At 38.7% G+C, this 15,070-nt stretch overlaps 1 protein-coding gene across 3 annotated transcripts in view; it reads right to left on the bottom strand.

Moving 5' to 3' along the window:
* PTPRB (protein tyrosine phosphatase receptor type B) overlaps positions 1 to 15,070 on the bottom strand; it is a 119,773-nt gene that overhangs the window by 66,026 nt on the left and 38,677 nt on the right. The window contains exons 1-2 of one of the 3 annotated variants that reach the window (XM_063447008.1): positions 2,333 to 3,095; positions 1,472 to 1,742 (exon numbers count right to left, since the gene is read on the bottom strand). In XM_063447008.1, the coding sequence (XP_063303078.1) occupies positions 1,472 to 1,742; positions 2,333 to 2,425 (364 nt within the window). In that variant the 5' untranslated portion in view covers positions 2,426 to 3,095. Of the gene's footprint in view, positions 1 to 1,471; positions 1,743 to 2,332; positions 3,096 to 15,070 lie in introns of those variants that run through there. The other 2 variants (XM_063447009.1, XM_063447007.1) reach the window with 2 other exon arrangements.

Here is a 15,070-nt window from a genome sequence, read left to right as displayed (position 1 = left end):
CATTAAACACATCAGGATATAAAAGTAGAATAAAAAAAAAGTTTTTAAATCTGTCAAAGACAAGGTTAGAACCATCAAATTATTCGAAGTAATTTTTTTAAACTCTGAAAAAAAAAATCATCACATCTAAACAAGGCTGACTACGCATTATTCCAGGACTGGCATCCTTCTGCACTTCAGATGCATTGCCAGCAGTTGTCAGATAATTATGGGTGATGCAGTCTAAAACATGAGGAGCCCTGAAGGTAGCCTACTCCTGCATTAGACTATATACCAGGGAAAGTTACCTACAATTGTGCCTTGAATGTATGTATGTCAACTTAATTTAGAACAATAAGCAGGAGAACGATGGAGCTTGCAACCCAATAGAGGGACAAAGATCGTCTAGCACTGCTGAGGTCAATGAACCTCCATGGACCATACTGAGAACACTCAAACCTGAAATGTGAACATTTCCACCAACATTAAGAGAAAAAACATTAAAAATTGAGTCTAAATGGTTTACCTGAAAATCAGATAAAACCACAAGAACCTACTAAATTCTCCAAGGATCACCAATGTTCCACAAACTAAGTATTTATCACATCTATTCAAATGGTGATACTGATAAATACTGTAGGCATTGGTCATCAAGAAACCAATGTCATAATATTTAGAGCAAGCTTCCCTACTTGTTATCATATTGTCAAGTTCAATTCTACATGTCAAGAAAAAGTCTCCACTCCATGTACACTATATGTGATTCCATGCACACTATATAAGCAGAAAAGCACATCTACCCAAGGATCTTCCCCTCTTCCAAAAAAAGATAATTAGGATAACTGCGGATTGTATGACAACATAATTCGATATAACATAATTTACTTAACATTCACTATAATTATACTACTGTAAGGTATACAATATCTAGGTTTATTAAAAGAGAAAGATAGTGACACCCATTTCCAGCAAAAATGTGCCTAATTTTACTGATGAATAATGTGTTCCATTACTCACTGTATATTAGGAAGAAATACAGAGAAGACACATACGCAGAATGTGTTACATCAGTTGCCCTAAAATGACTTTGTAGTCTTAAACTAAGCCCCCCCTTTGCATTTTCTGAATATTGGCAATGTTTTTCTCTCAAACTTTGTAGGTTGGATTGATACTGGATTAGCCTACAAATCTGATTTCACTTGTTCCCAAAGAACATCCCCCTTTTCAAATTATGATGTTATGTTCTTCAATTCTCTTTCTCTAAATATCACTGGATGTGCCGTGCATTTTTAGATGAATTTATACATGCCACGGTTTTGGTCATGTAACTTACCTCTTGTGCTTACATATTACTGCATGAGATGGTGAGATTCACATGTATTGCAAAGACAACTTTAAATGTTTCTGATCAGTGGATGCAAACAGGCAAACAAAACTTAGTTTGTGTTCTCCTGCCTCCTGTAAGTGATGGGCATGCACCTGTCACTCATACCTGTTTGCAAAGACAGATTCTTCATCTCTCCATCCTGCAGAGCTAAAATCCTAATGTCGTACAGACTCCCTGCCTCGAGCCCAGTCTTCAAGCATTCAAAGGAATCATTGGTCTTCTGAACTGGATCACAAGAGGTTTCCCAAAAGTTGCCTGAGCTGTATGTCACGCTAAAGTTACACGGATTGCCTGGGCTGCTCCATTTCATGAAGACGGACTGTGCAAAAACGTTTGCTTCAGTGATGTTGATGGAGCATTTCACAGGTTCCACATACTATAAAAAAAAGAAGGTGTACCACAGTTAGAATAATGGTGGGATATCTATCTATCTATCTATCTATCTATCATATTTATATCTATCTATCTATCTATCATATTTTTTATCTATCTATATATCTATCTATTTATCTTTCCATCGTATTGTTCCTTTGTGATAAGATGTATTGTTTGTCACAACGAACTAACGACAACATTCCAAAGAAACCATAGACTAAATATCCTTATTGCAGGTGCATTGTCATATACAACAACTATAAAATGATTTACAGTAACAAAGAATACAGTATTACAATTAATAATAAAATATGCTACACAACAATGGACAAACTGCACCAGCAAAGAGACAGACATACAGACAGACCAACCAACCGATCGATAGAAAAACAAGCAGATAGATAGACAGACGGTTTTCAAGCTCAGTATTTCTATCTATCTATCTATCTATCTATCCGTGTGTCTGTTGTCTGGTGTGGCACTAATTGTCTATTGCTCTTTCTATAGACATTTATAAGTATACACTATATTAAAACATAGATATATAAACACAGACACGCACACAACAGAAATGTCACAAAAGTAACATACGTTTGCATTTGTCTCCTGAGTAGGGTGCTGGGTGCTCACCTTAACGAGGTTCAGCACAATCCACAACGACAATCCACACGCATATCTCAGCATTGCGGGCAACCTTATTTAAATAATCCTTCTGGGATTACAATTTACATGGCAAATCCCTTGCATGCAGAGCTCCCGGTTATCCAAAAATAAGGAAAATTCCGTACTGCCAATAATGAAAATCAACTTTTTTTTCCCCCCCAGGTAAATTTCGGCAGGATGTGCAGCAAGTACATGGAGATTTTTCTACAGCAAGTAAAAAATATTTAGCACCTGGATCCTTGCAGTTTCTTTCTGAATGGGTGTGCAGGTAAAGAAAGTGGGGGTAAAACCATCAGATTAGGGGAATAATTTAAGAAAAGGGAAGAGAAGGCAACGTCTTGCAGTCCCCACATTGCCATTCTGACCCAGTCTAAGTCTGTTCGGGCTGTCCCATCCACTTCCGCAATCAAGAGTCAATTTCCTTGGATAATTCTAAAGCAACAATAAAAAGAAGGGTACCGTAGTCGAATCCAGCCCAGGCAGAGCACTAGCCAGCGCCTCCCCTCCTTCAGAAGTTAAAGAATGATCCAGCCTGACTTTTTTTTTGGCAGTACCACTCAGTGACCAACCACGCCAGTTTCCTGTGGCTGCTGAACCTTCAGTAACCCTTGCTACCAGTGCCTGCGTACATTTAAAGATGAGTTGCCCTATACGGTGCCCGGCCACTTGTCTCCTCTGTTGTACGCCAGAACTTTCACTTTTCTGGACAGAATCTTTTTTTTTTGTGCTTCAAATCTTGTTTCTTTCTCTGAAACTTTCCTCTCCCCCACCCTGCTTTCCTTCCTCCTATCTCCTCGTTTTCTCTCTCAGGCTTGTTTCCCGAGGCTATTTTTGGCCTTTTTTTTTGTTTTCTTTTCATAAATGTTTGGCCATTATAATTTCACACAAGCTGCCTCACCCAAAAGGTCCCCACTCTTTCACCCGTTCATTTTAGTTAGAGAAAGCTGAATAGTATATCATATTATTATTGCCTTTGAAAAATGTTCTGATTTTAGCCTCAATGCTAGGCTGTGCAATAAAACCTCTTATAAAATATTCAGCTGCTAAGTCTGTGGCTTCTAAAATTCACTTTCTGTAATATTACTATAACTACATCACAGTATTTAGAAACATTCGAATGTTGTTCTCACAAACGACTATCAGATCTGAGATTTCTCTTACTCCGGAGACATAAATCTTACATTTGTTATATATTTAGACTACTTATGTGATGACATTATTTTGTCACTAATTTAAAGAGAAATCACTGATCAACTTTTAAGGCGGTCACTACTTTCCTCATAATTATTTTAAACAAAACAAAACATATTAACGCATTTAAGTGATGTACAACCAGCAATGATATCGATTCAGAGATTTGTATTCACATACTTTACATACCTTACAAGCACACTCGCTTTAATATGCAGGCAAAAACTACAAGATATCTAAAGGGCTTGTAATTAAACGTTTGTGTTTGTTTTACAATATTTCTATTATAAAATCCCTATTATGATGACATTTTTTATCTCAACATTTCCATAGTGACTCCTTCAGGTATGCTAAAATGAAAATGTCAACTTCTAAATGTCATACGTCATTACTGCGTTACTTAAATGACAACTGTTGCTTCAAAACCATTTTTTAATATAACAATCCATTCATCTAGTTTTTAAAGGAAATAGAATATTTGTTAAATTAAGTATATGTGAAAAATTACAAAAGCTCATCCATACTTTAGTACATGACGGATCCTTCAGCCATATACATACACCATGGATCAGACAGTGTTTCAAACCCAATTACTCTCTATGGTCTTCCCTGCTTTATTCCTTGCATATAAACAGGGAATACCATAAAGACTAGAGGTGTATGTATATGGCTGAAGGATTCGGTCATGTACTAAAGGTAGGGGTGAGCTTTTCTAATTTTTCAAATATACTTAATTTAACAAATAATCTATTTCCTTTCAAAACTCGATGAACAGATTATTATACAGACACTCCTCACTTACCGACTGGGTTCCGTTCCAACGACCTGGTTCCCTGCTCTCATGCGTTCATCTACGTTCGGGTAAGTTTCCCCGAACACAGACATGCGCACCAGAGCAGGGAATCCCCACGATGGCTCGCACTTACGCCTGGTCGTAAGTGTGAGTCATCGTAAAACAGGTAAGTCACTAAATGAGGACCACCTGTATTAAAAATAGTTTTGAGGTAATGGTTGTCTTTAAAATGCTGGATTTACATTAAGGTATAACATCTGTACAGAGAAATGTTTTGCAACATCCTTTTTACTGGTAATATTAGAGTTCAGGATTGCAGTTTGGGCTCTCCACTCAGGATGCTGTGGATTAGTGTGATGGCAGTTTTAGTCCAGTGGACAGGTTTGAGCAAACTGAATATCCATGGCTTCTAAACCACCCAAGTTTGTTTTAGAGGACTGACCAAAAGAATAGATGATCTGTTACGGGTTAGAGCTCACAATTAGAGCTCTGCTCTGAAGACGCTAGTGTTAGTCCCACGATAATAAGTCCATTATTCATTTATACTATGACTCTCTAATATTACTCTTGCAGTATTTCTTATTGCCATAAGTGTCAGCAAGTTTTTACCAACAAATGGTTTCAAATCCTACTTTACTGCAGCCTGAGAGGTTTTACATAAATCTAGGTTAAGGGAGTTATAAACTCAGTAAAGCAAGAAGTAACTTTAATTTTGTATAAAATAAATCTGAGTTTATTATGTTTAATTGGTTTTATATTTAATGGGATCTCTTGCTATCGTCAAACAATATGTATGACCTGGTGTGACTGTGCTGAAACAACAGCAAAAAAGATTTTACATGAGTGAAACTGCTCCAAAGGGTAGAATATGAAATAACTGTGCGGTCATTCCATATTCTACTCCTTATTGACTAGTAGGTTTTAGGTTCCCCTAATTATAGACTGATATTTGTATACCTATATATATTCCCTCCTTGCACTCCAATTTCCTTCCAATTATAATTGCTCCAAAGGATAGCAGAGAAATTCAACATCACTAGCTATTTACTAGATCAGGGGTAGGTAACCTTTGGCACTCCTGATGTTGTGGAGTACACCTCCCCTGATGCTTTGCCAAAAATCCTTTGATTTGTTGGTCTAGGTTTCAATAGGTTTTGCTAGTCCTACAACATGTCAGGAAACTTAGCGAGGACTGACTCCAATAAGCACCTGCAAGGACACAAAAGTGAGAAGCACAAAGCAATGCTCTCTTCTGTGGTCTGTGATCTGCAAAATATAGTAACCTAAATAATAAAACAAAAATAAACAAGTATGGAGTCCGTAGGACCCAGGCAGTTACCCTGAGAGAGCAAAACACGTTGAAATAGAATGCATGGGATTCCCTCAACCCTAACATAAATCAGGGTGCCCAGCAATTGACTTAAGTCTTCCTCCATTATGTGTGCTTTGGGGTGGAGGAAATAAAATTCTGCGCAGGGGCTCAGTTTATATCCCCAAGCTCCTCTTCCCCACCCTGGTCCGAGAGATGGAGCATAGTACAAAGATTGGGCTAATTCTAAATAGACCAGGGCATGTTTAACCCCCTGGTCTCGATAACCAAAGTTAAGATAGTGCCCCTTGACCTCTCTGCCCCTAAATAGAACTAACTAATACCTAGTCCTCAGCCCTAAATAATACAAAATAACCATTGAGCCCTAGATGTCTAGAGAATCCCAAACCCCCTGTATTCCTGTCAAAACCCTAACATGAAATGTGTTAATTCCCAGCTAAATACGCAGAAAAAAAAAATCAAACACTTATCTGTAAGAATCATACTTCTATTTCTTTTTGATTCTCTTTCAATTAAAAAGGTGGGGAGGAGGGGAGAGGGGGAGGTTGTCACTGTTTTAGACTTGCTGTAGGCTCTTTTGGATTATAACAATGTATCAGCAAAAGCGACATCCATCCTCAAAGTATAAAGAGAGAAATAGTATCCTTGCAACATTTTCCCTGTTTCACTACTAACTGATTTTGGGGACAAATCCTGTTTAGAGCCATTTTTACCACATAAGTGAACAAAGCAACTTACTCATTACTCATTTGTCTGTTGTTACGTTATTCCCAGGAATGTGAATGTACAATGCTGAATGTAGAATGCACACATTTCTCATGGTTAAAGGAACACTTTAGGGTCAAGAACACAACATTCCTGACCATATAGTGTTAAAAACACATGTAGGGTCCTTGCCCCACTTAAATAATAAGACAACTTACCACATTTCCAGTGCCACACTGAACGGCAGTGCTACACATTGTGCAGCTCTAACCAAGGACACTCCTCTAGTAGCCATCTGAGGAGTGGCCACAAGAGGTGTACATAGGCTGTAATGTAAATGCTGACTTTTCTCTGAAGACGGTGTTTACATGAAAATACCTGTATGTCTATACTCATCAGAACAAATACAATAAGCTGTAGCTGTTCTGGTGACTATAGTGTCCCTTTAATCTTAAAGGACATATGTCACCTCAAATGTATTTTTAATATAATAATACTTTCAACAAGTTATAAAAGGAAATAGATTTTTAAAAGTGATGTATATGTAAAGACATGAGAAGAGCTCATCCCTGCCTTTACTATATGAAATGATTAATCAGCCATAAACATGCACCTTGGGTCAGACAGTGTTTGAAAACTGACAGTCTCTATGGTCTTCCCTGTTTCTGTGCAGGGATTGAAGCAGAAAAGACCATAGAGACTGTCCCTTTTCAAACACAGTCTGTCCCTTTTCAAACACAATGTGCATGTATATGACTGACAGATCCTGTCATATACGGTAGTGATGTTTTTTTCTAAATTTTTCTTTTTTTTTAGTAGACAACCCAAGGTATTGCAAATGGGGTATGTCCAGTCTTTTTTTAGTAGCTACTTAGTCACAAACACTGGCCAAAGTTAGAGTTAATATTTGTTTGTGTGTGAAAAATGCAAAAAACTAATTTGAACGACAATTTTGGCCAGTGTTTGTGACTAAGTGGCTACTAAAAAAGACTGGACATACCCCATTTGCAATACCTTGGGTTGTCTAGTTTTGCAAATGGTATGCCATCATGGGGGTAATTCTCATTCCTAGGCTACCACACAGTCTCAAAGGCAACGTAACCAATCTGGCAAATTTCAAAGTGAAAAAACTGAGCCTTATATTTGACTCTTTAACTTTTGAAAAGACCATAAAACAAGTACATGAGGGGTACTGTTACACTCAGGAAACTTCGCTGAACACAAATATTAGTGTTTCAAAACCGTAAAATGTATCACAACAATTATATCGTCAGTGTAAGTGCCGTTTGTGTGTGAAAATGCAAAAAAACTTCACTGATGATATCATTGTTGTAATACATTTTACTGTTTTGATTAGTGTTCCGCGAAGTCTCACGAGTAAAACAGTACCCCCATGTACAGGCTTTATGGTGTCTTGGAAAGTTACAGGGTTAAATATAGTGGTAGCAAATTAAATACTCTGGACTTTCTGCCTGGGTTATCAGGCAGGTCCTGCAAATTTTTTACTATATTTTTTTAAAATTATTCTTATTTATATATAGGTATATATACATATATATTTATGTATATATATATATATATATACATATATATATATATATTATTTCGTTCTCAGTGTATTTTGATATACCGTATTTATCGGCGTATAACACGCACAGGCGTATAACACGCACCTCATTTTTAGAAAGAAATTCCAGGAAATTTCCCCCCTCATGCCATAGTATTCCCCCCCCTCATGCCATAGTATTCCCCCCTCATCCCATAGTGTCCCCCCCCCCTTTCCATAGTATTCTCCCCCCCCTCCCATAGTATTCCCCCCTCCTCCCATAGTATTCCCCCCCTCCTCCCATAGTATTCCCCCCCTCCTCCCATAGTATTCTCCCCCCTCCTCCCATAGTATTCTCCCCCCTCCTCCCATAGTATTCTCCCCCCTCCCATAGTATTCTCCCCCCCTCCCATAGTATTCTCCCCCCCTCCCATAGTATTCTCCCCCCTCCCCTCCCATAGTATTCTCCCCCCCTCCCCTCCCGTAGTATTCTCCCCCCCTCCCCTCCCATAGTATTCTCCCCCCCTCCCCTCCCATAGTATTCTCCCCCCTCCCCTCCCATAGTATTTCCCCCTCCTCCCCTCCCATAGTGTACTTCCCCCCCCTCCCCTCCCATAGTGTACTTTCCCCCCCCTCCCCTCCCATAGTGTACTTTCCTCCCCCTCCCATAGTGTACTTCCCCCATTACCCTCCCATAGTGTACTTTCCTCCCCCTCCCCTCCCATAGTGTACTTTCCTCCCCCTCCCCTCCCATAGTGTACTTTCCTCCCCCTCCCCTCCCATAGTGTACTTTCCTCCCCCTCCCCTCCCCTCCCATAGTGTACTTTCCTCCCCTCCCATAATTACTTACCTGCCCTGAAGCGTGGGCCGGCTTCACAGCGCGCACCGCGGTACAGGAACTTTAATTTAAGGTTCCGGTTTCCGGCGGGACTGAAAGGAAGTGTGCACAATAGTGTGCACACTTCCTTTCAGTCCCGCCGGAAACCGGAACCTTAAATTAAAGTTCCTGTACCGCGGTGCGCGCTGTGAAGCCGGCCCACGCTTCAGGACAGGTAAGTAATTATGGGATATCGGCGTATAACACGCACCCACGATTTTTCCCCTATTTTCAGGGGAAAAAAGTGCGTGTTATACGCCGATAAATACGGTATATATATATATACATATACATATATATATATATCTCAACATACAGTTAGAAAGAAATTACACATATATTAATTTTTAACGTATTTATATCTTTATTTATTTTATTATATATATATATATATCATTATTATTTAATTAATATCATTCTACGTGTATTTTGTTATTCATATATATATATATATATATATATATATATTAATATTAAAATACACTTAGACAGTGTATGTGTATGTATGTGTATGTGTAAGTGTATATATATATATATATCTATATATATATTATTTTATTTTACACTGTGTTTGAGCTTCATTAAACTTTATTACAGGCAGCAGGGGGACTACCTGTCATTTCAGGCACTTCCCCGGCTGGCACTGCTATGGACAGCTATTCCGTCCTCACGATTACATGGCCCAGGAGGGCCGGATCGGCAGGAGGGGGACTCTCTGGGATGCCAGGTAAGTCCCCCCATCGCAATCACCGGCGTGGGATTGCCGGCAAGCAGGTAAGTCCCCTGGACGGCGTGGACGTGCTATGCCGCCCCCCGGCGTCCTTAAGGGGTTAAAGGGGTGAATTGTAGGTGGATTCAAAATTAACTTAAAATGTACAAGTCATCGTACACAAAAGTTACCACTAAGTGATATATGATATATCTGTTGCATTGCGCATAGGAATATGGACATTTACCTAAACCTGGCATGACAGCTCTGTGACTCATATTTTAGGCCAACATAAAACAAAATGTAAAAACATTTAGAAAATATTTTTTCCAGTTGGGCTACTTTGGACTAAAATTTGAAATTCATTTTAAATTCACTTTGAATTCACATAATTTCCAATTTTAGTGAATAATCCTGTGTTGTGAGATATTAATTGAGGCTCTGATATATCACATTTTACAAGTACTTGTCAATCCAAAAGGACTTTCCTGTTAGATAACGTGCTTGATATTTGCTAACATAAGCTTGATGACAGGTCAACCTATTTATATGGATACATTGATGACATCAGTGTACATTAGTGCTCGATTACTGGCAGGGTTCTTAGTGACATAATCATGGGTTCAGCAGGCAGTAACAACAAGGCTTCCAGCAGACATTGGAAGCAGATGTCATCATAGATGTGAACTTGGGTTTGGGAAGAAAGCAAAGGGGAACTGGCAGGTTCCTCTCACCGGTTGGAGCCGAAAATAGAAAAGTTCAGTTAGAATTAGTAGAAAGGTTGAAAAGTAAAAAATATATTCTAATTGAGAACAAAGATTAGAGAGATTAGACACATTTAAGGAAGAACGAGCAGCTGACATTAATGGGAGGGAAAGGTTAGAAATGGTTGGTAATGATTAGTGAGAAGAAAACTGAGATTAATTGGTAAGGATGAAAGGTGGAGAAATTAAATTTACTGGCAGGGGAAAAAAGGGTGGGGGGTTGAAATGAATGGGGAGCGAGTGAGGGAAAATTGGAGTTTAAATTGGTGTGGAGTCATTATAGATATAGAGGATTACAATTACTTGTGTGTCAAAAAGGAAGAAGTGATATTATATAGAAAAGGGAGAGATTAAATTATATGGGGGGAGATAACCTAAAATTAATATTGAGAAATACAAAAGGAGGAAAATTAATTATTAGGGACTCAGTATAACTAAAAATATGTTGGGTGAGTTATAGCACTGGGTGGGTTGTAAAGATGAGAACAAACTCTAAGTGGGAGAAAATAAGACGGCAGGGCTGAAATTGAGATTATGGGAACAAGAAAGGGAAGCTAGTTAGGATTAGAGGAGACCGCATTAAGTGAGATGATATTGGTGATAAATCACCAGGGCGGCATAATAATAATTACATCTAGTAGTTATGATGCCAGGAGTACCCTTGCCCAATTCCAGGGTAATGGGGAAAACAGTTTTGCAATGGTTTATCCTCTTACATTGGTCCCCACTGGGCTCCGAGGTTCCTAATTCTCACGAGCTGTAGAAGCCCAAAGGCGATTCTGTCTCCATTCATTGTCTGTGAGCATCAGTGCCCTCGGACAATAGATGCAATTCTGCGCATTGAAATGTCGACAAAGTTCTGGACTGGCTAATGCTGCCACGGTGATTGATCAGAAAAAGAAAATGATGCTACATATGGAATCAATTTTCCTTATTAATTGAGACAGTTTGTGAGGGGAGGGTGATCTTGCCATATCTTTGACATGTAATATGGTTCAGCAAAAAAAACAAAAAAAAAAACATGTAGAGTCAGTCATGATTCGGTTTGCTGTGATCTTCTCCTCTTTTTATTGATAGCCAGAGATGATGCTTAAAGGCTGAGCATCTAATTATGTCGAGAATTTGAGGCATTTTTTTTTAATTGTCTTGGTATAGACCCATCAGACATGTTTAGTCTGATCCAACAGGACTCCTGATGTCACCCACTGTACCATCAGTCAAAATATGCTCTAAATCTAAAAGACATACCTATGCATTGCTCTGTTTTCGAGGACTGTCATTGAATAGCAGAATCAGGTGGTGGAGTTGGACCACTTTAAAGTGGTTGTTGTATCTCACATTCATGTATCTATAGGCTTTTGGTGAATGGGACATTGGGTCTGGGGTTGAGTATATGGGATTAAGCGTGAAAGGTAAACTCTGGGGTTGGAGTCTAGCACCCCACCTTCTGGAAATATTGCAAGCCGCCACTGTGGAGGGATGGTGCTAAAGATATAACATGCCTAAACCAGCCTTGGTCATTATCCAGCCCAATCAATCTAATTGTCCCCTTGTTATGTTTGATCATGTCTGTACAATCTTGGCCAATACCCACACTGAAAATATACAACTTTATTTCTTGGGTAAAATCTTACAAAAGGAAGCTTTTTTTTTGCTTTGTTCCAGTGTACCTGCTCCTCGAATAATTGTTTGGTGTGCACTTTACAAAGCGTTACAATGTACATTAACCATTTGTGTGCCAGATGTGTTCACTGCAAAGAGGTAATGACAGTGACAACAAACATAGAGATGATGCATTTCTATATCACAACACTTGTACTGCAGGCTCTCCTGCCTTTTACAATGGGACCAATTCACTGAACTGTGGACAAGGTGACTAGACAGCTGACTTCAAATAAGAACAACTAAGTTGAAAAAAATAAATGTTGAGAAGTAAAAAATCCTCCAATGCATCAGCACTGGTTTGATTTTACAAGTTTGCTGTTGTGATCCACATGATGTAAATCAATTTTTAAGTGCCTTTGTCTAATTATTCTTTAACTAGACACCCTAAGACAGCGTTCTCCAACCCAGTCCTCATGGACCACCAACAGTCCAGGTTTTTTTCAGTATCTCCATTGGAATAAGTTAGGGAAATACATCAATCCTGGACTGTTGGTGGTCCATGAGGACTGGGTTGGAGACCACTGCCCTAAGAGAATGATGACAGTTTAGTAAATAATATTTTTTTTAAAACAGTTCATTATTTTACAGCAGTTGTACCTGCTTCCCATGAGAGAAGCAGAGTTTTTGTATAATAAAGCACTGTACAATAGCATTAAATATTTGTAACAAGGTATTCTTGCCATATATTGTCTAATGCTAACGCAAATCTAGGATCTGGGGAAATCATACAATAAACTCTCTTCCCGTAACTAAAAATAAAAACACATAGCTTTGCAGAATGAGCACAATGCGGCTTGAATAGAATAATGGTTTTACATAAAACAAGTGCAGTATATATCCTTTATTACCATTCATGTAGCAGGTACTCCAGTAGTTAACATGTCTTCCTGTGCAAAATTATTTTACTGTACAGTTTGCGGAAGTAGGTTTAGGGAGCGCCCGGATACATGTCTAATAGCCGGCTCCAGGGTCTTTTGCTGCAGACACTTTCCCAAAGTTTCCTGACATTTTTTTTTAAATACCAACTTCACTCCCTCTTTATCAGGAGGAAATGGGCTTTGAACAACCTTTGTCTGTGTGCTTTCAAAGCACAATCTGTAGGTTTACTCGCAACTGAATGTTGGCGGATAAGCTAAACATGATTTTTTTTTCTTTAAATGGTCAATTGTGTACTTATAAAGAGTAAAAAAAACAAACAAAAAAAAACAAAACAACAAACATTTGCATGCAATATTAGTTTTCCCTTTGAATACAAAAATGATCACTTTGTTCAGAGCATGCTGCTGGGTGAGATTTGCTTTGTGTGAGACTGTATCGAGGTTTATTCATTAATATGACTTGAGGCAGTGCAACAATAAATATACAGAAGAATCTGAACTGTCAAACTTATTATTTCTTAGAAAATGTACTTTGGACACTATTAAAACATACAAGAGCAGTCAGCACGCCAGTGAGCATTCAATTCATAAGACTTCTTGTAAAAATCATAAAACAGCTATTCTTGGATTCCCCTTGCCCGATGTCATATTGATTATTTATATACAGTATTCACCAGTTTGATACAAAGTCACTGCAGCTATAAGATAGTGCTTTAGAACTTAATGTAAACTCAGAATACGAACGTCTGTTGGACGTTCAATACTATCTATGCATTATAGGATAACTCATCTATCAACTGACTGACTGTGTCGTTTGCAGTTTGTATGTTAAATCATTTAAGAATCTCACTCTCGCATCCTCTGGATAAATAGGAATAAGTAAAATGCATGTTATATATACTCAAACAAACACATTTAAATGCATAGCTTCTACCATTACTAAAAATGTTTTTCTTATATTCTTAAATACTGGCCACATTTGCTCCTTGACCATAACTCCTCTAAACTCCCTTATAGCTGGAAGCCAGATTTAACCATTGGCAAAGAGTTAGGCACACTTCCAGCACTCAATTAGTTGAATCTGGTTTATATAGAAGACAAAAGTAACATAGCTGATACTCTGCACTATGCTATCTGTTAGAGAGATTTCACTTGGAAAATTGACACCGGCAATCAGACCTGGAAATATTAGTGTATCAGTTTGCCGGGGCCCTTCCCCTTCCTATTCCTGTTAATTAAATATCTTAGGGAGCAGGAAGGGGTAGAACTCTGAAAGATATAGACGTGGTTTTGGTAAAAAAAGAACAAGGGACTGTGGATAAAAATCACCAGGCACTGAGTGTTGGATAATGGGTAGAATTATCTTACTGACAGAAAAATAAAGCATTGCAACAAGTATAAGGGATGTGGGGGGAAGGCAGGGAGTTTTGTCAATGTTGTCAGTAATGTTTAATTACTGGCAACATTATTTTTTTATAATAATTTTTGTTTATTAAGAAGTTCAAAAGCAACAAAAAAATGCATTCAAAGTTCATGCACGCATCTTTATAAACCACGGTTTTTAAAAAGAAAATATATTAACAGACGTAATAATATAATTCAACAAAGAAACAAATAAAGGGCACGATATTACAAAAAACATAAACCGAAGGCTGAAATCTAAGCATCTCTATCAGATCATCTATAAGAGTATTTGTAAGAGCTCCGGATTTATATATGTAAAAAGCCTCAATAACATTTGGTGTAGGGGAAGTGAGAACACAGTCTAACCTCACAGTTATACAAACCTGCACAGAAGATCTATAACGAATACCCTTATATTGTGAAAATGTTAAAGGACCACTATAGTGCCAGGAAAACATACTTGTTTTCCTGGCAGTATAGTGCCCTGAGGGTGCCCCCACCCTCCGGGTCCCACTCCCGTGGTGCTGAAGGGGGAGGAAGGGGTTAATCCCTTACCTTTCTCCAGCGCAGGGCTCCCTCGGCGCTGGGACTCTCCTCCCTCTTCTTCCGTCATCGGCTGAATGCGCATGCGCGGCAAGAACCACGCGCCCATTCAGCCAGTCTCATAGGAAAGCATTATCAATGCAAACCTTATCAATGCTTTCCTATGGACGGCAGCGTCTTCTCACTGTGAAAATCACAGTGAGAAGCGCGGAAGCGCCTCTAGCGGCTGTCAATGAGACAGCCACTAGAGGCTGAATTAAC

The sequence above is a fragment of the Pelobates fuscus genome, chromosome 3 (genome assembly GCF_036172605.1).
Source record: "Pelobates fuscus isolate aPelFus1 chromosome 3, aPelFus1.pri, whole genome shotgun sequence".
Taxonomy (NCBI): domain Eukaryota; kingdom Metazoa; phylum Chordata; class Amphibia; order Anura; family Pelobatidae; genus Pelobates; species Pelobates fuscus.
This window is presented reverse-complemented; position numbering and strand designations above follow the sequence as displayed.